General features: G+C 44.1%; 1 protein-coding gene across 1 annotated transcript in view; it reads right to left on the bottom strand.

Moving 5' to 3' along the window:
* The window catches only part of KIF26B (kinesin family member 26B), a 272,866-nt gene extending 246,827 nt beyond the window's left edge, over positions 1-26,039 (bottom strand). The window contains exons 1-2 of the mRNA XM_088524291.1: positions 25,977-26,039; positions 25,353-25,754 (exon numbers count right to left, since the gene is read on the bottom strand). Of these exons, the coding sequence (XP_088380417.1) occupies positions 25,353-25,754; positions 25,977-26,039 (465 nt within the window). The remainder of the gene's footprint in view (positions 1-25,352; positions 25,755-25,976) is intronic.
* Between the last annotated feature and the right edge of the window lie 818 nt (positions 26,040-26,857).

The following is a 26,857-nucleotide window of genomic DNA, read 5'->3' as shown; positions in this document are numbered from 1 at the left end:
TGAAATGCCCAGTCTCTTAAACAGCACAGATGAAGGCAACTCATTCCTAGCTTATTGATAGTTCCTCTAAGATACTTATCATATGGCTATATCCAGCAGACTAAATTTTGATGTCCTCATCCAAGCAAAGCTTGTTCTGAAGCCATAAGAATATCTTCTGCCATTATTTGAACAATAGATTAGGTGTTAAACTAAGCACAGTACTGATTTCAGTCAAAGAAGGTGCAATTCTTAGGGGTTAAGAGAAGGAAATAACACAAAAGAGGCCATCATGACTGAATATTAAAGTTTGACATAATTACATGACACCATTAATGATAGAAAGATTTCTTCATCGGCTCGTGTTTGGAACACACTGTGCTACCTGCTGCCTCCCATCTTGCGCAATTTCACTAGGACAAGGCTGTGTCAGACACAGCAGGGAATAATAATTTCCACCCACTTGCATTCATCTTGCTCTGGCAGAAGTGACCACAGAGACCTAAGAACCAAGCTGTATTCCTACATCTAGATAAACTGTTTTGATTCACAAATCAAGCATTTCCTTCCACAGTCAATGTACTATGGGCTTTAAAAGCCCAAGGAGACCCGTGCTGCTATTAGCACAGACTGCAGAATGTATTTCTGAGACTTCACACACAGGGCTGCATGAAGGTGAGGGATAGAGAGGGGGCTTGCGGATTAGGATCATGTGAATGACACACGTGCCATTTACTGGCAAAAAAAGATGCCATAATGCTGCACAAATGTGCCTTTGAGCACAGGGTACTCGTTTGGCACCCATGTGGATGATATATGTTACGGCTAGCCCAGAGCCCGCAAAATCTATGGTGCTCGTACAACAGCAGCACAGGGCACTGCTTGTGCTGCTGCAAGGGCGAGGGAAGGCCGGGGAAGGGCTGGCTGACACACTACAGCATGAGAACCGCTCGCCTCCACCAAGGAACCCACACCAACCTCTGCAGACACGGGCACACAGTCAGCCTGAGCATTCAAACGTTTACAGGATCAGTGCTGTAGCCATATATACAAACTGTTTACTTATTTAAAGAACAATCCTCAGAAAAACCCTGTCATAAGTGATGATGAGTGAAAGGGCTTGACTGTGTTGCCACTTTAAGTTGATCTAAAAACAGAGTAACAACCTGTGAGAGCTGCTTTTAATTTCTCAGCCTAATGACTTCTTCCTAGCAGTATTCACAGAGGACAGCACTGAGCACAGGGCAAGGTGAAAGATCTAAGACCTAAAATTACAGACCATTTACCAAAGTTACTTCCCTTTGCCTTTGGGTAGAAATGTCCTACAAGTTAGTTCTGTAATTATCCAGGTGGTGAATAACCCTTGCAGGGTAAAATTTCCCTATGGTCATAAAAACAGCTGTCTAGAGGACGAGAAAAAAGACTGGTGATGTTTAAGGAAACACTTATTTTCTTTCCCTTCTGTACCATAGCTGTTGAAAGTTCAGGCCTTTGGGGAAAGTTTATATGAATATAGTGGCATTTCCTCTCTCATTTGCTCTCACAATAAGAACAAAATAAGCAGCTGTGTTTACAGGTTGCAATTCAGAATTGATTTTCTTTATTAACATGTCAAATTATTCATGATCACTTAATCACCAAATCCACTCAAACTGCTTTTGCTGCGGTGATAACTTAGAGTGGTAATACTGTTTAACCACAGCTTGTCAAAGCTTTACAGGCCCTTGCACCTGAAGATTTCCTTAGAAAACATAAAAAGTACTTAAGTTTCCTTTGGCCCTTGTATAATCAGGTCCTTCTCTTGTAGTACTTCAGACAGAGAAACCCAGGCACTGGTATTTGCAATACAGCAAATTTATGAAACTCCCATCTCTTTATCCCTTGGCCTTAATCCTAAATTCCTTGTATAGGTCTTTTGGCATGTTCTAGAAACACTGGGCTTGATGTCCCTTCCTCTGCTCTCAACAGAGCAACTTTCAGTATAGAAACTGCCTAGGTGGATGCCTGCTGCTGGAACATGACTGATCAGCAATCCCATGCCACCAGCAGAAGATTAATACTCAGAGCTCCATCCTTAGCCTTCTTGCTAAGGGTAAATCTTCTCGTTGTTCAAGAGCAGAATGGGCCCTTCTTTTGTGTACAGAGCACACAATGGGACAGGGCGCTGCTTTCTGCAGATACACAGCATTTACTGACAGATGGAAATAATAACATACACGATGGACTCTGTGTCAGAGGCATGCAACAGCAAAACAAAACAAGAGTCAACTCAACCACTGCTAATGCAGCTGGAAAGAACATGCCATTGTGTACAGTAAAACTTTAGTAAACAATTGCTGTGAGCTGTTATTTTTTCCACTCCAAACCTGTTCTATTATGAACATGGTATAATCTCATGTAATACATTAAACAGCATTAAGCTTGGCCATGAAAATAAAACGATATTGCCAATGAACCAGACACTTCTCTTCAAGTAATGCACCACCATTTCGGAGGTACAGCAGATGTTCAGAGCTGACACCAGGGAAGTTCAGCTTTGAATGCTGGGCAGGTGTCAGCAAATACAGATTCTTAACAGCAAAAATAAATGAAAGAGAAGCTCATACTATTTGAATAAGATTAACTTGAAAGCTCTGCAATGTCTGTGGACTAGGATGCACTTAGCAGGAATAAGAATATATACCAGAAAGAAGACACTAATTTTGTCAGTTACCCCAGTCCAAAAAGAAGGCTTCAGAACAAGGTAGGTATAAATTAATATTTGCACAGCAACGCACAAGCCCAGCCTGAAGCCAAGTCCTCATGAGTGCTTTGCGACAGCAGAAAGTAAGACAGTCTCTTTACAACAGGCTCTTTATGGAATTAGGAAGCAGGTCTTCCTAATGCTGCAAAATAACAGCCGGCTCAGTAGCAAACAGTATGTTTGACTGTCCAATACTGACGATAAATCATCATTCCACAGAAGGCTTTCTGATGTATAATTCACTTTTAACGACTGCAAGTAAGAACCACTAATGATCATGAGGAGGCCTTTCAACTATCCAAGCAGAAAAACTTACGGTGTTTGAAAAAATCTGTTATCCACTCAAAAGCCAGGGAAAAATCTCCATTTGCTGTTGACAAGGCCCATACAGTTTATCCAGAAGAAGAAAAAAAAAAAAACCCACTCATCTGTTTTCCTCCGATAAGCATTATTGTCTGCATAAAGTTCAGGAGAGTTTAAACAGGAGTTTAACTCCTGCTGCATTCTATATGGTACACTAGCCAAACTTGTGATCCTAATCCATCTGCTACATGCTGTGCTAAAAGAAAACAGAATGAGGCTGAGAAAACTTACCTTGCCAGATAGAAGCAGAGCTGCACTATTCACCTGCCACCCAGAAGTCCTGAATTTAGCTAATCCTTCTGCTCAAAGAAACTTTTTGAGAAACTACTCAGAATATCTCTAGCTAAGTATCTTGCTGGCAGTGTAAATTTGCTAGTAACTTGAGTACACAACAACATATTAAGAGCACACAAAAAGACACTAATAAATTCACCAGTCTATAAAGATAACTCAGCGATAGAGGAGTTCTTTTAGTTGTGAAAAATATTAATTGAATAAATAGATCTGCCCAACTGGCCAGTTCTTAAGAGAAGGGCATGCAGACTTTTTGGATGTGAAAGGTATTCTGATACATCGAGTTCTTGATCAGATGCTCTTCACTGAAAAACAGTTAAAACTTCGGGCAACCCCCGCTGAAAGCTTATGAAATCACTATTGCGTTCCAAGCTATCAAAGGCCATTGCATCATTATTTATCTTTAAGACTGATGAGTTTATTACTGTCTTTTTGTGTACAGATCTACTTATTCAATTATCATTTTTCACAACTAAAATAATTCCCATATCATTAAGTTGAGTTAAAGTGTAGAGGTTCAAGAGGAAGCAGTTGCTGTTCTTTTTCCACAGTGCTTATCACCCTGAAAAGAGGGTCTTTCCCTCCCCCTCTTTCTTGCTAGGGATGCAGGCAGTATCAGAGTGTTGAAAGATTACAAACAGATTTGGACTGTTCCACAAACCAGAACACCGGAATTATTAATGCTTCCCTACAAGGTACATAATTTGCAGGAGACAGGATAGCTTGGGAGACAGGCATCTCTGTGGAGAGTTTTTCACACCTCTTATAAAAAGCCCATGGAGACATTTACAAGTTTTTAAAGTAACATATAAAGAAACACAGTTTCTAATATATGCAGAAAACACGCTCATTAGTTGTGTTTATTAGTTATTTTGCAAATGGTTTGAATGTTCAAACTTCGATTAACTCCTGTTTTTGCAATTAGGTACTAGAGAACAACTCTGCTCAAAATGGCTTGTATAGATAAAAAATGCCATGTTTTCTTTAACATTCACATAATCAAACACACCTAAAAGTGTTATCTGCACAACTGTCATCACAAAAAAAAATACATTTTTCAGTTTTAACTTCAATGCCCTTTCATTTATAGAGCTCATTCTGCAGTCAGGTGTGGTGGACAAGGCAAGAAGACTAAAAACTAGGCTTAGCTTAGCTTGTGTTCAGAGACCATCTAGTTTCCTCAAATCTGGATTTTCCATCTACAAAATGAACATCTCAAAATATTTACATAGCTCCAAGATGAAACAAGTGCTCTTAACACAAATACAGGAGCTTGTATTTCTCCATTTTTAAATGCTGTTTTACAATGGGCTTTCCAGTTCACAGTAAAGAATTAATCACTTTTTTCAATGGCATCCAATCTTCAGTTAAAAAAGTATCTGGGAACAAGAGCTATAGGCATAGCTCATTTCATTATGCCAATGAGTAACTGGATAGACTGACCTTTGCTGCAATGCAAACAAAAATATCCCAACTCGTTTATGTTCAGAGGGAAACGTGTTTCACTTATACTGACTCCCTAGCCCCATAGGAGGCTCTCGCCATCCTGCTGCCAGACTCACACTAATGTCACAGCTGTAGCTTAAGGACCAGCCCTTCAAAACATGTTCATACATGTTGTTACATGGACAGTATTCCACTAAAGTCCATGAAATGACTTACGGTTGACTCACTTGTACTGTGAGATTTTATTATCCAGCTGAGGAGGAATGAGAAGAAAAAAAAAATAGAACTACTGAAAGAGCCAGGCCTGTTCAGCCTGGAGAAGAGAAGGCTGAGAAGAGACCTGATCAGTGTCTATAAGAACCTCAAGGGAGGCAGTGAGGAGGATGGTGCTGGCCTCTTTTCAGTGGTGGCCACTGATAGAACTAGAGGAAACGGCCACAAACTGAAGCATCAAATGTTCCACAGGAACTTAAGGAAAAATTTCTTCACAATGAGGGAGACAAAGCACTGGAACAGGCTGCCCAGAGAGGTTGTGGAGTCTCCTTCTCTGGAGATCTTCCAAACCCGCTTGGACGCAGTCCTGTGCCACGTGCTCTAGGTGACCCTGCATGTGCAGGGGGGTTGGACTAGATGACCTCTGGAGGTCCCTTCCGATCTGAAGCATTCTATGATTCCATTGCAAAAATTCAGAATCAAAACCTGTTGATAGTACAATACTATCAGCTACTCTTCATTGTACAGTAGTTTGCCTCCCACAGTCTTCTCCCTCACGAAGACAGATTTTCACGCCCAGACGGCAACTGATCTTCAGGACCAAAAAACAAAATTTCTAGAAATTTAGGAAGAATTCACTCTATTCCTCACACAATTACAGAACCTAGAAAGTAGTTTTGTTTCTTGTTCATAAATCTCTACCACTTACGCTCCTCTTCTTGCCTTAAGTTCTTCAAAGGGAATTCATTTTAACCTCATGACAAAGTAGAAACTTCAAATTACTTTTTTTAACCAACCAAAATCATCCCTAGCATCCAAAAATACTGTTTTCCTTATTTGCTCTCTTCTGCATAAAATTATTAGTTTGTGTAACTCCCAGAAGCACACGGGCCTAGAAGGCTACTACACTGCCTAGATGGCTACACTGTACTGCAGAGCAAAGTTAGGGAAAGAGAGGCCAGAGAGCAAAGATGTTAAAGAATGTGGGAGCAGAACAACGGCAACCTCAACATCTTCCTCCCTTGGCCAGTCCATCTCTCTCTAAATAAGAATATCAACTTACTTATAAACATAATTGAGGAAGTGAACATCAAAAAGAAATGCAAGTAAAAAGTACGAAACTACAGCTATCACTGCTAATGGATCTCTCTAACCATCTCTGCCTTGCACGGTAGCACAGAGCAAAACACCAACCCGAGACTGAGACACTGCTATCATGTGTGGAGTGGGGCACAGGGCAGTTATAAAGAACGCTAGCCCAATTAGGGAAGTTTGAGTGTCAGACTGTTGAGTTCCCTATCATTTCCTGGCACCACTGCCTTTAATTAGGCCTTGGATTGATTACTGCCTTTGTTCTCCATTGACCCGCCACAGACTCTGACAGGAGCTGTATTTTCCCCTGCTACAATTAGAAGACAAGTTCTGAGTGTCAGCAAGCATTATACAGGCAGGCAGTCCGCTTCAAACTGCACAGCCTTTAGAGAAAAGCTGGGTTAGTGACATTAATGTGCACACTTATTTTTTTTAAAAGGACACAGCAGGCTGGAGTCAGCTCTGGTCCAATGCTAAATTACCACTGAGACTATTTTAAATTTGCCAGTGTCTTTATAGGCAGTATATTAAAAAAAAAAAAAAAGGAAAAGAAAAAGAAAAAGAGAAAAAAAGAAACTAGGAGCCAGACAAGCAGCACAGATTCCACAACTGTGGTCTGTTGGTAATTTAACGAGGAGGTGAAAGTAACGGAGAGGGAGGGGAAGAGCTGCTGCTCAACTGTTTCGTTTGTAAATAACACCAACTAGACTACAGAAAATAATTTTGTTTGCAAGTATGTAAATGCACAGCATCATGACAATCTACAGAACTATGGACATTCACAGAGCTGAAGAAGCATTGAAAAAAAAAAAGCAAAACGAGCAAAAAATACAACACGTGGGCAATTGTAAACACATTTATTGTCTATCTTCCATACTTCATCAGCACTTAGAGGTAGCGGCGAAAAATAAAGATCCCTTATGCCAAACACAGTATAAAGATAGAGAGCCTTCTCCAAAAGAGAATTCAGTCTTAGTAGAGAGGGGAAAGAATGTGCATGAAGACCCAGAACAACTAGCTTGAGGGTAGCGTAATTTGCTCACAGTCATATGGTCAGTTTGTGCTACTGCAACACAAAGAATGTGGATTCCATGTTTAAGTTTAGCAACTATTCACCAGGCAACATCACTTTTTGTTGTTAAAGCACAGGTCTTGGGAACTGAACTATCAGGCTTCTTATAAGCATGATAATTCACATCTCTATATCTTTGGTCTCTATGATTCTCAGTCATGCAAGTAGGCACCTCCGAGGACATTAAGATGGAAGGAAGCAATCAACAGGGGAAAAAAAAATGGATTTTTTTTTCCTCTCTGGTCTTTCCCTTGTCTAACAAGCTCCCACAAGGCAGTACTGCAGTCACCTGTGGAACCAGATAAGTGTTTGTCAATCTGCCAGGAAAACCAGGTTGCCAGCCTCAAGATAGTTTTTCCCAGTAAAGTGTCCAGGATATAATTTTGACAAGTGCAGTGGTATCACATAGTAAACTCACAACCTAGGGAGAAGCTGGTATTATTGGGATATCTCAGGTTGTTTTTTTTCAGTAAGTTCCCTGTAATTAAAATGCAGATGAGTTAAATAAATCTCATGGAGCTTCAGCAAAAGTCCTTATCTCTCACACTACTTGTCCATCTGCACTTTTAACAGAAATTGCTGAGCCAGTGATACTTTCCAGCTACCAATTCCAGAATCCCAAGATTTTAGACTTGCTTCAGCCATGGGGGATAGGGCAGAAACTTGAGATGACTGCAGATTAGTAACGCTGACCTTCAGTTGTAACTGCGCAAACTCGGCCAGAATGTGAATTCACTGTGTTGCAATGCAGACACACAGTGTTTGATTCACCAAGCAGACACTCATCTTTGCTAGCAGGACCAGTGCAGGGGGAAGGAAGAAGAATACTGCACACTCCAGACACAGCTCTCATAGGGGCTTGGCAGCACGCTGCTTGTACTGGCCAGAAAAAGCAGAACTGCGAAGAGTCCCGTACTTTTTGCACCACAGTCACTTCCAAGGCAGAGACTAGTACACTGACAGGACAAGAGGAAACAGCCTCAAGTTTTGCCAGGGGAGATTCAGGTTAGATATTAGGAAGAATTTCTACATGGAAAGAGTAATCCAGCACTGGAACAGGCTACCTAAAGAAGTGGTGAAGTTATCGTCCCTGGTAGTGTTCAAGAAACATGTAGATGAGGCCCTCAGGGACATGGTTTAACAGGCATGGTGTTGAGGGGCTTACGGTTGAACTCAAGGTCTATGATTCCTTTGCAGCTGAGAAGGGGCGCAAGGCGGGAAGCCTCCCTGTTGCAGAGCTGCAGAAGGGAACCCTCCTCCTGCCTGTGCTACCTGCTAGGACGATGCGCCCCAGCACAGCCCGCCGCACACCTCACCGTCAGCAGGGTGCCGTCCGGCTCCTCGCCGTGTGCCCAGCACGGCGCAGGAGGAGCACAGCCTCCACAGGGTACTTCTGTGTGCGTTTCGAGCACCTTTGCCCCTCTTACGGGCTTGCTTTGGGGAGATGGCATTTAATCCGTTATTTGTCACCGCAAGTGGTAACTCATAGCCACACAAGCAGACCATGAAATACTGTATTTAGAGAGTTACTACAGTCAATACCATGCTTGTCTGTCTTATCGTATTGACTTACTAGATTCACATGCCTTTAGACCACTTCTTAGGCTTGGCATTGTTAATCAAATTGGCATCTCTGCCTATTTTTCTATCACCTGCCAAAACAAAATATGGAAAATGCTAACAGAAGCATTATAAATAAGATTGTGATATCTGAAAAGGCTAGCTCATTTTCCCCTCTAATTATGAGTACATTTTTTCATGATGCAGTCAAACTGTGGGAAAAAAAAATGTGTTGCCTGTGGCTATATGTAGTCATAGTATTTACAAATATTCTGATGTCAGATGAGCAGCTCACATCTTAATAACTCAGCTGGGTGTAGATATTTGGCTCTAGAAAACACACGTACCTCTAGACTAAAAGAGAACAAAGGTGAAACAAGGATTGACTTACCGAGTAATGTTTTGGGCACTGATCCCTTTTTCTGCTAGTACAGGGGATTTGGGGCTTCCATCTTCCCGGGCAAGGTCCCCAGTAAGCTCAGCATGAGGTCAGACGAGTAAGTGCAGCCCAAGCGAGAGCGCAGGCTGTGCAGCTTGGAGGAGAGGACTGAACACAGCAACCGACCCAGAGAGGCGGGGAGGTTTCTGACCACGGAGATGCTCGGAATCTGACTGCCCAAGACCTGAAGCAGCCCAGCTAACACTGAGGTCCAGGCTGCTCCAAGCAGGGACTACCCAACCTCCGGACAAGTAGCAGCCGGTAATACCAAACTAAATATTCGCTGATCTACCCACCAAGCCTGGCAGCACTCCAGCCCTGCTATGAAGCAAGCTGCATCTCTGTACTATTTACCTTTCCAATTGCACACAGTATGATCAGTGAGATGTTTCTGAATTTTCCCTATGTGCTGTCTTTTGGTAAAAGCATTATTAAAGAGACTGATGGGAGTACAAAGGCAAACTGTAGCTTTACTAGCCCTGGATTTGTAGGCAGACCTGAACTTCTCCCATGCAGCCAATTCAACAAGCTGCTCTTAGCCCTATAAGGATTTAATTGTGCCATGGAGCTCTAACCACATGGCTTGGTTTTGTCATCACCTCTGGTGCTCACTGGTAGGTTTTCTTTGATAACACCTGGTACCCAGAGTGAGGCCTGCTTTGAGGCACCTACTTACTCACTACTCATTCACATTTTGATTAATGTTCAAAAGACTTGTTTATTTGTCTGCTTTTAATGTGAGAGCAAGCTTGCTAAAGACAATAACGTATTCCCAAGGCCCTGCCTTCATTTAAAGTTGTGTTTTAGTGATTCTTTACTAAGTGAAAGACAATATTTAGGGCTTGGCTAAACACCACTGCATAATGAATTCTCACACTGTATTTCGGAATTCCTTTAAGTGAGACTTAGGAAGCCTTGTTTACAGAACAACCAAAGCCCTCTCAGTTTGCTAGGAACTGCAAAACATTCTCAGCAATTCTGAAATCACAAGCTTGGCCAGCTTGAAAATCAACAAGATTCACAATAAATTGCTTTCCTTGCTCATCAATAAAGCAACTAAAATGAAGAAAAAGTGAAGTCTGATCTATTTATTCTGTTTTACCAGCTCCTATAGACTCTGGCTGCCAGGCAACAGAACAAGCTGTTTTCTTAGGGTTAGAGTTAATTGCTACAACCGCAGAGCCAGCGGCAATCCTGGCCAGGTGAGTCATTAGTTAGGAAAAAGAATTATCAAAAGAGAGAGAGCAGAAAATACGGTAGTGAAGTTAGAACAGCATACAACTTTTTTAAAGGAAAGAAGCATAAAGTGTGTGTTTGTTAGCTATGGGACGAGAAGCAGCAGCAAAGCAAGCACAAGGCTGTAGCCAATTAGCGACCCCATGTTTTGGGCCATCTAACAAGCCTCCCACTGCCTGACAGGATCTTTCAACATGCTACGATGAAGGGAGGCACAAACTCCATTACCATGCCACCCATCACAGGGAGACCTTTAACAAACATCGCAACACCTAGACACACATTTCACCCTCGTTTTACATCCTGTAATTTCACTGGAGTCACTAGCATTGCCAGAATGGCAATGAAGACAGAATCTGGTTCAGGATGCAGCGTTTAAAATGAACACAATTATTTTCCAATTAATTGTGCATGCACTTCAGTGTGCTGCCAGTGAATTTGCTAACTTAACTCCCATGCTGATCTTCAGCTCATTCACAGCTTGTTGCTGGAAGACTGATGTAAAAATAGTATTATAACAGAGCGTGCAGGTTACCACATATGGTTTGAGTCAAAGTCAGCCTAACAAGCCACTCCACAGACAAAGAGGCAGCACAGCCAGCACTGCCCATGATGAGAATGGTCTCAGAATATGCCTGGCTCGAGACACTCTCCAGCATGCATTGCAAAGCTCATGTCCCGTTTACAACCCACATTCACTTGGCTCACGTCCAGGTACATGAGTTATAAGACTGGACTCCCCGGGCCAAGCAAAGCAAGCATGTACCTGCAACCCACTCATCCAGCAGCAGCAGGGTTACCTCTAAACACAGTTACTCCTCTGCTTTACATCTGTTTCCAACCAGACTGGCAGCAATGGCAGGCAAGGCAGGGTGCACAAACGGGAGACAGCAGCTCTCCCCAAATCCGCACCTGCAAATCTCCCTGCCCTGATTACAAGTTCTTACAGAAACGAGATACTGCCCTGTAATGTCTTGCTTTAATAGTGACAATGTCTCTGATAAATGCGGAGCTCAGTGCGAGCTCCTGACTTGCACTTGCTCCCTCCCCAGTTCCTGTAAGCCAATGGCTGGAGCAATCTTCTTGGACAGGGAACGCTGCCAGTGAGATCAGAGGCCTCGGACAAAAGGAGGGGTATGAAATGATATTTCCCTCTGCTGAACAAGCACTGCAATCCTGCTAGCAATAGCTACTCTCCGCCTGCTGCATCTGGTTTGGGTTAGACACTCAAATCCCACAAGGGAGCGACTGCAGCGAGGTGGAGGTGAATCCACACACTGAGCTGCTGAGATCTGCCAGAGACGAGACTCTGCGCTGGGCAGCAGGAGCGCTTCAAAAGACCCTCTGTTCACTACAGGGCTATGTAACAGGTTTATGAATCCAAGCAGTACAAGAGAGCTCTGGTAGTCACCAGAAGAAACACAAGGAGATCACAGATGAGACACTCTAGGAAACTTAACCAAAATTTCTACAGAATTTATGTTCTTTAGAGCAGCAGCATGGACCCAAACAGTGTTTAATGGTGAATCATGAAAAGTATCGAAGTTACCTAAAAAAAAGGCTGGGTTTGATGTAATGGTCTGCAGAAAAATAGGCATTAAGTGATATACTCAGGACAGAAAATGTTATTATTTCTTGTTTGTGTTTCTGAATTGTGCTTGTATGGCGTTTCTAAAGGATAAAATTTCATAATCATCCCTAAGATTAAATCCCTCCAGAAATGCAGGGGTTTACTGCCGTTCTGGCAGTAAAACACATCTGCAAGACATCCCTTTGCTCTGGCTTTCCCAACTGATTAAATGCTGATTACCCATCCACCTGGCAAACCTGCAGGCAATGGAGATGCTTGGGTTTGCTTTCTGCCTGCTCTTCCGAGGGTCTCAACCTAATGCTCATGCAAATTTCCAGAAGATCTAAGTAAAGATCCTTGTATAATAATGATGACGCTTATATGTGGAACAGAAAGATGTAATTAGAGAAAGTTAGATATGCCTTCCTTTGCTTACTCAGAGACATGACAAGAGCTGTTAAAGCAATATAGTCCTCACTGAAGAGAGCACAAATCTTCTGAATGTAGCTTGAGGAGGAGAAGAAAAGAATTAAAACTGGAAAACTGGTATTTCTGCAGTTTAAATCTTATGAATGATACTAAAAACAATGTTTAGGGATAGAATACAGAGACAGGAGATAACTGAGATACTGTCTTATAAGCCAGTACACACTATTACTGATACATTCTAAACATATGCTCAAGACAAAAATTTCAAGAAGCAAGAAAATGCATTCATAAATATCGACTTCACCAGAGAGAAAACCACGGAACAATCTATTCCAATTAGTGTTCTGACTAATGAAATGATAAAGGCCCCTTTCTATTGTCTCAGATACGGTTTAATAGCATTTATACATTGTCAAGCTTTGCATCATCCATCTGATCTCTAGAAAGGCAGAGAGGCATAAAGAATACAAAACAAACATTAACAAATACCACATGAACACCAAATGCTGAACAGCATGCCAATCACGGCAGCAGACGACCAAGGACAATTAAATTATTCAAAAATATGAACTGTCCAAGGTAGGAGAGAAAAAAAAAAGGAAAGCAAGAATTGAGAAATACTCTTTTAAAATCACAAAAAACATCCAGTCCCATTAGCAAATTTATCATTTTTTGCTAAGCTAACAGCAGCTTTTGGTACCAATCACAGAATCAAAAGTCAAGGTCTTTTTAAACGACTGTGCCATAGCTAAGTAATTAGTTACTATATATTCAGCTGCCATATTCCAATCTCTTTAAGGCTGACAGCTTTGAAATGCAAACCACAACTCCTTTTTTTCCTGCCTGTACAGAGTCAAAGGAGCCAGTGCTGAGCCAGTGTGCAGAGCTGCTGCAGACTGAGACAGGCAGTATTAGCAAGAGAGGAAAAAGCCTGTTAGCCAGAAACCTAAGCGTAGTATATAAGAAAACTGGGCTCACTTTTATGTAACTAGTTAGTCCACCAGGTTGCTCTGAATACCCTTTCTCCAGCTGTAAAAACAGAAGCAATAGCCCTGCCGTATGTTACACTGAGAAGAGATTTACACGTGCTCCAATAAGAGGGGACAGGCATGAATGTCTGCTCCTGTGACTTTTCTGAGCAGCGGGGAGTTACAAATAACACGACTCCAACTCTATGAGCATCCATCTTCCACACCGAGCAATAAAAATTGGTCTTTTCCTATGGAATCTCTTGGAGGGAAAGTGCAATTCCACATCAGGAGCCAGCAAGCAAGAGCCTGCGGGGTTTTACAAAAAGCCAGAAGACGAACAAGAGGAGCCTCAGGGCTGAGGGCTCACTAGGCAAGCAGTGATTTAGGAGCCCTGCAGCAGCAGAGTGCAGCAAGCACTTGGGTCGGCATCAACCCACAGCGGGGCAGCAGGACTGGATGGCGGGACAGGACAAATTTGTGCATTTAGCTCCACGTGGACTCCCTGCTGGATTCGCTTACACTGCCAGCGAAGGCAAATTGCAGCTAAGGTCAGTGAAATCCAGTAGCTAAATTACGTGCAGATTATGTGCCTTTCTGCCCTGGCAGACACTGTTACCTTCCTGCTGCTGCCAGATGCTACCATCTCACACCACTGCAGCCAGAGCTACCAAAGATCATTTGTCAGAGCCCCAAGGTTAGGTCCGCATTAGGAAAGGCAGGAAACTTGTCCAGATCCGTATGGATTTGGAGTATGTGCTAACAAGCAAACACTGGGTAGTGTCAGCTTGTTTCACAGCTTGGCTAGAAATGACGCCCTGATCTCTAAAAAAACTTCCTGTCAAAGCTTAAATTGTCTCAGAGTTTCAGTTTCAACTACACGTTATGCTAAAAAATCGCCCCAAGATTCCCTGTCCAAAGAAGACATTGAAGAAATCCATTGAATATATTTAAGAAAGCCAAACAGCAAGTACAATCCTTTTCATGCCTCAGTCATGTCCGATGGTAACACTGAAGAGATGAGAGGCATTTCTTCAGTGCAACAGATTTGCAGACTCTCTCACTGCCCTTTGAAGGCAGTAATCGTGATTCTTTTTAAAAAGAAGAGAAAAAAAACAAGATTTTTTCCTTTTCTTTCCCACCCACTGTAACCTATACCAAAAGAAGTGCAAGAGGAAAGAGTGTCTGGCCAAAGAATAGAGTACATTAGAAGACATTTTATTTTAGGTTTCCAGAAGTAAAAAGCCTGTACCTTACTCTGAAATCCATTTTGTACTATTTCAAAGAGCTGCATGGCTAATCAGTAAGGGGACACTGAGCATAGAATTACAGCCATCACCAAAGAAGGTAAGGTAGGGAAATAAATATATACACACATACATATATGTGTATATAAAGAGAGCAAAACCATATAAAAGCTGCACTGAAGCAATGAATCCTATCCTCTCATTTCATATGGCAGTGGGTAAATAATGGCTCAACAGAGATTTCATTCACACCGAGTTTTAAGGTTTGCCGGGAAGTCTCGGTGTGACAATTTGCTGCAGATGCTTGCTTGGAGGAGCCATTTATCAGTGTCACCCATGTGCATTGCTACCCGCTGCCTCCTCGGAGCATGATTCTGCGCCAGCTTCCCACACAGGATGCTCCGCTCCCTGATATTTCAGGCTCAGAAATAACCCTTATCTGGGCCTGGCCAGTGTGTGCTTACTGAAATAGTTCCTATTATCAAAGTGTGGGCATTTGGAGTGGGAAAGGGAAAGAATTTGTTTCCTTTGCTAATAAAAAGTACACCAAAGAAATCACAACAGTTTTCCTTCCCCTTCTTCCTCCCCTCTTTAGATCCATGGTTAGCTCGTTTCTTATAAAGAGCTAATACAAGTATACACATCTGGAGAGCTGACCCCTGGAGGATATTAAACGGGCAGGACAGAGGCAGACCAAGCTAGAAAGAACTGAGTAATGAGGAGTGGCAAAGGAGGTGGCTAATTTATAACAATCCAGACTGCAAAGTGGTTCATTCAGAGCCAGCAGCCTCAGTGCACTGGGCCGTTGCGTGTGACCCTCCCCAAGAGTTTGGCTCCTTAATCTTCCTTTCGCATCTTAAGTCTTTCCTTCTCTGCCTGTAATGTACCTGGGATAGGTACTGCTGCTGAATAGCGCACTCCTGGAGTGCCCACTGCAATACTACTACAAAATCAGCAAGCTCAACAATTCGCAATTGAGCCAGCTCAATTCAATTCTTGAAGTTTCTCCTTAAGAATTCAAAATCTGGAAATCAAAACCTCTTCCATTCAGAGACTGACACTGGGAAAGGAGAAAAGAGGTTGAATTCATAACTAAACTCCATAATGTCAGCGCTATGTTGATGCACTAAAACAAGTCTTGTTGATTTGTTATGTTGGGCAAAACTGTTAATGCAGTAAACTGAGTTCTATTTTACAGCAATCCCCAAATTGATACTATGGGACATATAGGTTGCTGTGAATAGTGAAGGAAAAAAAATGGCTGGATATTTGGGTTTGTTTCAACTCATCATCAGTACTGTGTGCAGTGGCTCTATGGCAGCTAATACTCAGTGCCCTCTTTGACTTTGTAAAGGTTTCTCCTTCCCTTCTACCTTTCCTCCTGGGTAAGTAGCTTTCTTGAGCTTTAGGCATCCAGAATAACCATGTGAGGCAATTCCCTCAAGTATCTATAGGAATCTACCATTTCCTGCTACTTCCAGCTTGTGGGACATGCTCTGCATTTCCTTCAGAAGGAAGAATTATTGCAAGCTATTCTCCTCCCAGCTATCACAACTAAAAGAGAAAACAGGTAAATTATCCAGAATAGTAGGACATCAAAATTCCTTTAGGACACTGAAATGCATTGGTCAACTTGCTCTACATCTCTCAAAAAGGAGCAGCAGTTTGAATGCTCAAGATGCTCAGGACCTGCCTCTGACATAGGGAGCACCGATAAATCCAAGTTGAATGACTGGATCTTATATAATGGTACAAATCACTCAAATTTCTTGATGTATTAATCCAATAAGTGGCTGATACAGACATAAAATACTAGATCTCAGTTCCAAATACAGACACTTTAAGAATCCAGGTCTGTTTCTCTCTACTTAAGAAAGAAGTCCTGAGTCCCTGCCACCTCTCAGAGCTTTAAACATTGTTGATGATGATGTGAGGCAAACACCCTGCAGTCCTCCAGTCAAGAAAACAATAGAGAGAGGTGATCAGCTACTGCTAACAATTAAAAATGATTGTACTGAGGAAAGCAATTCTGGAAAAAAAAATCTCTGAGCTCTCATCAATAACTTTTTAGAATCAGATCCCAGTTGTTCTTTTAAAATGAGAAGACATTTCAGCGAGCTGCCTGTCCCGGTCTGTATGGCCAGCTTGGTGCAGAAACCAAACACCAAACAGCTCTATGCAGAAAGATGGTGTCAATGACTTTACAAAAAATCAACTCTGCAAAATCCAGGGGCTTGTTTTCCTGGTGGTAAGAGAATGAATCCCCAGGCTCCCTTACACCAGCTTCTGCTCCCTTTTCCCACTTGTAACTTCTTCCCTCCCCCAACCTCCCACAAAAACAATGGAACTGAAATCCATATAAATTTTGTCAAATCCATTATTCAAAAATGGATTTGACACACAGAGAAAAAGAAAAAGGAAGTCTTATTAGACACACTAAAAGAGCAGCTCTGGATTTAGGTTTACCACCCATGCTGCAGAACTGCTTACAAAGCCATCACTAATGGCCTTCCAGCTCGTCGTCACTGCCTCAGGTTCAGCCTGCCCAGACAGCTAGCTATTCCTGTCTAACAAATGCCGTTTTAATTGCATCTCCTACTTCGTTAGCCTTCTCGACCTCCTGCAAAAGCCATCTATAGTTTAACAATCCCTTAAATCTGACACTCACACTGACTAGCCCACTTGTACGCCTCCCTGCCAGGTTCACACGTATGTGAGGCTTATTGTGAAGGATTTCCACTAGAAATCTCCTGGGTAGGAGCTGAAATGACAGCTTTAGGACTTGTGGAGGAGAAAGAAGATGGCAAAGGTGGGTGTTGAAAAGTGAGAGGTGACTAGGAAAGAATATGTGTGTGTATTACGAATGCCCCCTGTCACCAAAGGCTTCATTGTGCCATAGTAGCAGGGCTTCTCCGGTGCCAGCACCTCCCTCTGAGCAGCAAACGCCAGGCACAGAGCCTGAGCAAGCGCTAACTCTTCCTGGGGGAACGCTGCCAGCAATTTCAGCAATATTAACCCTGGGATTTCTAACATGATTTAGATGACTTGTTAAATTTTAATGATGCCCATTAGAAAAGAGGGAGACGCACAAGTCACAACTCTCAATTTGGTGCATTTGGCTGCTGAATAGGATATTAATGTTTTTCTTTGCCCGGTACTATTAAATGAGCAGTGAAACTAATAGAGAAATGAAGAGTAATGGCTTCTATTCTTACTGTTCAGTGCCTGTTTAAAGCCAAGACTGCCTTATTGCCCACTAGGCTTTCTGCTGGAGTCCATCAGGTAGAAGGAGTAAACGGGTAATTCCTTCAGCGTTTGGCACTTAGCAGGTCAGGGGTTCATTTAGCTAGGAGGCACAGAAAAATAAAACTGCCCACTTGAAATAGTAGCATAGCATTATTCAGGCTACCGCTCAGAGGGAGAAGCCTCCTCCTCTGAATAAGTTCAGTGTTTCAAGTTTGCGTTTGCCTTCAATAGGACAGAAATTTGCCCAAGTGATTTCCTACAGAAGGCAAGACAGAAACGTGCCAAGGCAAAGTTCTGCCCCATTTCCAGGCTGCTTTTGCAAAAGGCTCTAGAACCAACCTCTTCAGTGTCGTCGGCATCTCCTACAGAACTTGAAGTCCGGGGTGATAAGAGGAACAGCTATTTCCCGACAGAACCATACAATGAACCGCACGATATGAGGAGTTTATTCCTGAATCTAATTTACCTGCAGTCACTTAGGAGGACAGTGGAGAAAAACAGAATTAAATATATACGATTTGGGCAAAATTCATTCTGCTGCTGAGGCAGGTCTACTCAGACATTTCTGAACAAGACTGAATATCCTCAAAACTATTGAGAATTTTCATTTTTTCTTCAGAAAAATATTTACTGTCGCAATGTCAAAGTCCACTTTCATTTGCTTTCCCCCAAACATTTGCATGAGTGGAATTTTGTTCCTGTGCAAGTCAAAGGAATAGAGAAGCTGTTGTGGATACCCAAGTGCAAACAGTCACGCCTAAGCACTTATGACTTAGGTGGCATGGTGAAATATAAACTTGAGTGAAGGTTTGCTATTTACAGATCACAGAAAATCTGCAGGTCGAAACACATTTGTACACAGCAAATAGATACAAACCAAATCTTACTGGAAGGTAATTTGGAAACAAAAACATTTCTATAGGCTGTATTCCTAATTGAAGACTTTCCTAAGCCTCTAGAGCTGGATGGTTGCTTCCCATCACTCATACAGCACTGGACACAGACATCCTATCTCCAGCACCCACACAGGCCCTTCAGTGCACACCACTAGCACCACTTTGACACATTTTCCAATGCAACACTCATACTGGCTTGCAGGTATTTTTTGCTAAAATAATATAATAAAAAGTAGGTATTTGATGGTATTTTCCTGAATCACTGAACCCATGAAAAAGAACACTCACCAGCCATTAGCAAAACAGGCATCACAAGGACTTTAAATAAACTTCCACAACTTGGGTGTCGGGGAATACTGAGCATAAGCAAATGTAGATTTTGGATGGAGATTCTATGAGATTCTATGAGATACTTCAACTGTATATGAAGGTCTCTATGTATTCCAGGTTTAAATTACAAGCCTCTAAATCAGAGATCTAAACACAGCTTTTAGCAGCCTAATTATACTCACAGATGTTCAGTTTTAATAGCCCTGTTTAATACAGGAAGGTTGTATAGAAGGCAATTGAAAATGAACTTGGGCAACGTAAGTTGCTGGAGCATTCGTGCTCCATAAGCCAATAAATAAGGATACAGCCACGGCATGACCATCTAAAGCTCAATCTGGCTCCTAGGGCCAGCCCTCCTTAACAGAAACTGTTAAATGAAACAGTGCTAATTCTTTCAAACCTCTGAAGTGAGGCTTCCAAAGAAAAGCAGTATTTCAGGGTATGAATACAGCAGACTGTTGGCAGCCATTAGCTTATCACTGCTTTCTGGAAGAGCAATACCCCAATAAGTGACTGTGACTTCATTTGGCATTACAGTGCAACCTAAATTAGGACTGAGAGTGGGAAGAATTTTCAAAGACAAAATTCTAGACCTTTTCACTCTTGGGATTCTCTTGATTACCTAGTTGTTGCTACACACTACGGCTTGCTTAACTCAAATTTAACACACAATGTGCTTCTCTGCCCTTAGGAATACTTCTTGGATTGTGGCTTCAGCAAGAAGTAACTTAGACTAGGAATTATTCAGTCAGTGGAGGCAGAAAAAACAACACATTCCTCACACTTCAGTAACACACATGCATCTCACACGACAGCCTAATCCCTCACCAAGATCTAAGCTAGCAATTTCACGTAAAACATCTCTCGCGCTTCCAACACATGGGCTACATGCCACAAAGTGCTGCAGTTCCTACTCCCTCCGTAAGCAGAGCCTGACGGCCAAGGCTTTTGCAGTGGCGGGCTGCATGTTCGGTGCCTGGAAGCACCCCAATTATATGATGTCAAAGGCTGCGTGCTGCTGACAGAGCAAAATCTGTGCGAGTGTCTTTCAACCCTACACACACAGCACTGCCACGTTCCAGTAATCTGCTGACTTGGGCATGAATCCCATTACACACCGATGGCCCCTATTTGTAATGTGTCACATTCCTACTGATACTGTCAGGGGAATTTAGCACAGGCTACCTGGCCTCTTCCTCCTCCTCTTCCTCCCCGCTTTCCAAAATTATACATCAGAATTCTACACTTGTATACAAGATTACAAGATTTTTGACAATTAATAATAGCTCTACATGAGGAAGCCAGCTACAGAGTAAGAACTGACTGTGTATTTCTAAATACAGTGTTCTTACCTGCACAGCTAAGCCTCCATGGAAAGAACAGTTTTTGATCAAAATTTTGCTCTTCCTTAGAGACATACTTCAGATGAAAATTTCAATTATTTTTTCCTCAACAGCTCAGCAGTCTACAGTCTCTTAGAAGCATTTTCTTTTCTGACAGGACAAACACTACAGACTCAATTCACTGAATATAATCCCAGGCCTGTTCCTAATTTCCAGGGCTCTCAGTAACAGGGAGCCTTTGTGATCCTACCAGGAAAGCTCTGCACAGCTAACAGCCTTGACAACTTCCTAAAAGGGAGCCTTTAACACACGATGTTTTCATCATTACCCCAAAGACATTCACAAGCTTGAAAGAAATATTTACATCATTTCACATGTTGACTCCGTGGACAGCGGTAGCAAGACGGCGAACCTGCTGCTGCTTTTGGGGAAGGGCTTACATGAATTTGCCGGAGGTGAAGACAAAGGTATCCCTTGGACTACTCTGGACCACTGTGAATAGCTGTAGTTCCTGGCCAGAGTAGCTTGTGGTTTCCCAGTTTGCCAGAAAGCACACAATTGTAAAACATTTCTCAGCTGAGTTATGCTAAACGTTTGGTATTGTGACCTGTGATGCAATACAAACGAATGGTTGTTGTTGCCTAAACTTTAATGGAGTTAATCCTTCCAAATGCTGACAAATTACTGCCTTGGGCCATTTAAAATCACATTTCTAATGCAATAATCCTATCTGCATTACAATGAGTTGGGATGAAATGATTAGGTGCCTGAGATTTTTGCACAGTGAATTAAGTCACCATACAGACTGGTCGTGCTTGTTCACAAATTAAAGGTCTAGACGGAAATGAAATTCTATTATTCTGCCACTTGCTAAGCTTTGAGGAAGGGTTCATTACTGTCCTGGCTCTACTGGGAACGCTTCTAAAGAAGCTACAAGCTAACAGGAACCTATTTTTCATTAGATTCGCATCAGGGCTTTCTTCATTATTAATAATTATTGGTCATTGACTACTGAACACCTCTGAAATAGAAAAGGAAAAACCAACAATATGATTGACGAAGACTTTTAGAAAAATATGAAACAGAAACTGCAGCCTGAATGCATTCCTCCCTCTCCCATCCACAGAGACATTGTGCTAAACCAGAATTTACCCAATTTTTGTATGCAGAAGCACAGACTTTTTGGCTAGATGGTAGCCTGGAACACAAACCATCCACCAGTGTCAGTGTTACGCATTTCTAGAATTTAAATTAGTGCCACTAATTCCTGGCCCATTCACAAAATGACAAAGCATATTAATGCCTCTACATTCAAATTACCTCTTGGGGGAAAGTCTGCATTCAGGATGTTTTGAATCCTGTATTAACAAATCCATAACAGCAAACTTGAGACTATTCTTGTTATAAATATTTAGTTCATTACTTAACACAGTACAATATACATAAATACAGCAACTTTACAATTAATCTTAATAATCACCTTTTTGCCTGTGAGGTTAATGTTCCACTGATGCCAGAGAATATCACGAGTTTGAACTCAAGGCAACCAGATTTCACACAGATTTTAATGCACATGGAGTGTGAAGCCATAAACATCTATATTTACTGTGTTCTGAAAGCATAGCCCAAGAAAAAGCTTAAAATTTAAAAATAAGGAATCAAATACCCAACATTAGTATTTTAGAGATGGTCTTAATTGTCATGCTGATATTTGACAAGAACTCAGCACACAGTGGCTAACGAATGCTCTAAAATACTCTCAGTTATACTGCAATGTGCAGCTAAACCAGCCACTCACACTCATTATTTCCCACACACGTGCTGCACTTCACACAGGGGTTCCAACAACATGTCACTCTCTAAACACATAACCCCTTGCATGCAGGTAATGACTATGCATCATTTATTCACATCTGTTTCAAAAGAGGGGGAAAAAATCTTTTTTTTCTTCTTTTGGAAATGTCAGGGAATACGTCCTTTTAAATCGTTAAAATAAAGTAGTAGAACTATAATTACATCTCACCTTTGTGTCTCACAAGGAAAACTCAAAGCCCAAGTCTGCATCCTGTTGACATATTAGAAGAGAACACTTCTATTTAAAGCCAAAAGTCCTCACCACCTCAGCACTAACAATGAGCTAGTCAGGGGCAGTATGTGCCAGGTTAAGCGTTGCTTTTTCTGTACCACAGAAAGGCTTCAGTGCCTCGCTTCATGCAGAAGGCTTGGCCTGTGTCTGCAGCAATCAACCATGCTATTCCACTTTTCAGATACATACACACCTTCATGTGATTACACACAGCAAAAACCGTTAGTGCAGGTTCACATTCATATACTGCAGACTCCAATATCCTCTGCTAGATCCCTGTCAAAACACAGATGCTCTTGGATTCTGCTTGTTTTGCAACACACAGTCTATGAGTTTTGCAACTCATAGTTACAAGCATTTCTAAATACAATAGGAAAGTGAAATAGGTGTTCCTGGCAATAATGCTAATGAAATTTCTAGGCTGCCTTCAACAGCGCCAACAAAAAACTCCTCAGAAGCCAGCTGGATCTATAAAGGGCAACTGATGCATTTTAAATGCTTCATTTAATTGATCTAATAAAGGTGTATTACCAATTAGCTTGTCCTTACTGGGCTCTACAGTCTTGAGCTATAAGATGCTTACTAAATCCTGGGGAAATACCCAGGACCAGGAATTTCATCCACTGAAATCAGTGGTTGGATAAACCCTGCTCCCATAAAACCTATTCCCACAGAACTAGTAAAGAATATACTTCACAGGGCTCTAAACAAGGCCAGCTACACTAGCAGAGCATTGTTGACTCCAGCCTCAGTCCAAACGAAGTGCAAATTTTGCCCAGACACATCACAGTTTCTGCGCTGTACCCCTCTCTCACACAGGGCAACTTCAGTGCATCACTAAGCAGCACACAGATCCTGGCTGCGTGGGAGGGCAAATCCCAGTGCCCTGCTTTCCACCGAGCAGAGCCTGCTGAGGGTTATCTGCCTACTTAGTGGGTATCAGCAGCCAAGGGCTTGCAAGACTGGCACATCGCATTTGGTCCCAAGAGATCAATGCCACTAGCCATGATACTCATATTCTAGGTCACTTAAACCAAAGCTTCACTGTGTTGGACAGTGTCTGCTGAAGGAAGAAATCACTGGCCCCAAAAGTTCCTAATGGTTGTAAGACAGAGAGGATACAAGGGATGTTTCTGCAAATATCCTGCTACCAATCTGTGCATGGGAGGAGCACCAACCTGTGCAAAAGGCTGGAGCACCCCAACAGGATTGAAAGTGCAAGTACTACCAAGCAGAGCTAATGTATATGGGGATTGCCACAGCCGTCAAAGACCCCCTTATTTCTGCCTCTTTCCTCTTCTCTAAATCCATATCTAGGCATTTGGTAGCAATGGCTTTCTAAACAACTCTCCTTCATAATTTGCAGGTTAGGAGAGGAAATGTTAGAAAAGGGTGAACAGGGTAAAACTGAGGAAGTAAGGCTTACTACTGATGCCAGCACGGACTGCACAAGCTGGCCTGCACAACAGCATCAGCTAGACTGAGTGAGCAAGAGACCAAGACAAGTGACAGCAGCACCGTGAAGGTAATACCTGTGGAGAGCAAGGATAGGCAGTAACTGCTACTATTGTAATACAGGAGTCCTGTACAAATGTTTGCATCACTGCAAAAATCTGTCTGCTGTTTGCTATCGAACAGTCTGTGAGAGACAGAAAGCCTTGCTGCCTACATTTTATTCTCAGTTATTCTTATGACCCCCATATCTGCACTGGCATTTTCTCACCTATACCCACAGTTGAATGATGCAGCCTACAATCTGTAAAGGTTTTGATCCAGGGTGACTTTCCAAGGGATCTGCTATGTATTAATAGTCAATTTAACTGCATTAATTTTGTTGGTTCCCCCCCCTTCCCTTTTCATGAATAATGCAGTTAAGTCAGCTCTTGAGACAAGGTTACAAGCAGCCCTTTAGTCTTTTGTTCAAGACAGCAGCAACTCCCGCTCTAACAGCATGTAAATAAACACCGGTGAATGCAACACAACAGCAATACCAGGGACCCTCCACAACAATCAGCTCTTTTCCAGGATACCTCCTTATCCTAACCACTGATGAAAACCCTTTGAAGTGGAAGAGTAAATATTACCCTTTGATAGTACCTGACCCAACAGGGCAAACAGAACTGCATTGTGTTACCTTCTGGGAGCTCTAAACCCGCTCGCAATGCGGCGCTCGCTCACGGGGTTGCTATGGAGGGGCCCAACACTTGCTATTTTGGTAGTGCCGTTTGAGCCGAGAGCTGCCCATCACTTTGTGTGGCTGTTAATCTTTATATGCAGTACAAATGAGGAAAATAAAACAGAGCCAGGGAATTTCAGAATATGGCTTTAGAGGGACCAGATTCGCAAGGGAGAGACTTGCCGCTCCTACCCACAAGCAGGCACACCTTTCAAAAGCTGGGGCTATATTTCAGAAATGCCTGCTTGCTCTTTGGGTTGCTCTTTGGGCACTGTGTTTTCCAATGCAATGCTCTGGGTACTTTTAAGTTAAAAAAAAAAAAAACTGCTTCTCTGCACCAAGTTGTCCTTAAGTTAATGAGACCCTGGAGATCTAGGTTCAATGCCACGGTCTGCTGCAGCCCTCCCAAGTGACCTGAGGGCTCCTGCTGTATTCCTGCGCTTCTGGAAACAGGAGCTACGAGTGGGTCGCTGTTACACCCGGCCTCCCATGGGAACTGCCAACTGCGGGCGTCAGACCCTGTATGCAGGGCGGCCAAGGCTCGGGCCCTGCTCAGCCCCAGCTCCTGGGGCCGGGGGCGAGCGGGAGGGGAAGGGACGAGCTGGGCAGGGGCCGCGCGCTCACCTTGCTGCTGGCGGGCGCGGGGATGAGCAGCTTGAGCGCCTGCCTCTTCAGCTCCGCCAGGCGGGCGCTGCACAGCTCGCACCACGCGCCGCGGTCGGAGCCCGGCGAGGAGCCGCCGCCGCTGCCGGAGCCCGGCGAGCCGGTGCCGAAGCCCGGCGAGCCGCCCAGCGAGCCGGGCGAGCTGGTGCCGATGCCGGGCGAGGCGGGCCCCGGCGAGCCCGTGAAGGAGCCCGGCGACGAGGTGCCGGAGCCGGGCGACGGGGTGCCGGAGGAGCCCAGCGCAGAGCCGGCTCCCTCCGGCGCCGGGCGGCTCCCCGCCCGCGACTCCTCGTACGCCTTGCGGTACCAGCTCTCGGCGGAGAAGGGCGCGCCGGGCTTGGTGGGGGAGCACGGCTCGCTCACCTGCAGCGGGACAAGGAGGGAGGCAGCGTCAGCGCCCGCACGTCGCTCTCGGACGCCCCGCGCCGCGCACCCACCGCGGACGCAAAAGTTGCGCGGGCGCGAAGGGGAGCGGGGCGGGGGGTATCGCTCACGCGGGCCGTTGGCAGCCGTTGGTGACCGTTGGCGGCGGGGGGGGGGAGGGGCGCGGAGCCCTCCGCAGCGCGCCCTCCGCGCGCAACTTACCCCGCATTTCCTGCTCCGCGCGCTCACGGCGACGCGCTCCTTATTCGCAGCCACGGAATTCATGGTGGCGCGGCGAGCGGGAGAGCCTCGCGCGGGCTCCCCTGCCTACATCCAGAGGGGAACGTGCGAAGTGCCCCCGGCAGCGGCGGCCGGGGATGCAGCCGCCTCCTCGCGCTGCTCAGCCGCGGCGCAGCCCCGCTCTGGGGGAAGCGCTAGGGCTCGGGGCTGCCTTCCAGGCGCCTCTCCCTCATTGTCCTCGCCCCGCAGCCCCGTCACGGCAGCAGCCACATCCAGGGCACCCGCAGCGTCGCCCCGGGCGCGGGCGCAGCATCCAGGAGGGCGCCGGGGCGGCAGGAGCAGGCGCCGCGCTCCCCCCGCGGCCGTGCCCGCTCCCCGTGGCAACTTGGTTCCCTTCGCCCGGGTTTGCAACTGAGTTAAAAGAAATCCTCCAAAAATATCGGGAGCCGGGCTCGGGGAGGAGCCTCCGAGTCTCTCGCAGCCAATATCCTCCTGCCCGCTTCGTGCCTGACAGTTTGGCGAGGGAAGGAAGGGAAGGGAAGAGGCTCGGGCTCCGCGCCGCTGCAGCGCGCCTGCCCGGGCGCCCCCGAGGCGCCGCAGCCCCGGGCAGGGCCCATTTTATTTTGCAGTATTTCTCGGCTGACATTTGCGATCCCCCCTCCTCTATTTTTATTCGTGAAAGGGGGCGGAGGAGGAGGGAGAGGGGGGAAGAGAGGAAACCTTGTTGCTTCCACTGCAGTTATTGGCTAGTTGCTGTATCGAAGGCTTTAATGAACATATTTCATACATATTCCAAATTCTTTCTAAATAACGGTGAGAGAAAAGTGAGCTGAATCTGTGGCAGTCACTGGCATCTCTTTTTC

This window comes from Tinamus guttatus, unplaced genomic scaffold (assembly GCF_059628265.1).
Source record: "Tinamus guttatus ecotype Peru unplaced genomic scaffold, ASM5962826v1 Tinamus_guttatus_pri_ptg000208l, whole genome shotgun sequence".
Lineage (NCBI taxonomy): Eukaryota > Metazoa > Chordata > Aves > Tinamiformes > Tinamidae > Tinamus > Tinamus guttatus.
Note: the sequence above shows the minus strand (reverse complement) of the source record. Positions and strands in the feature narration are given on the sequence as shown.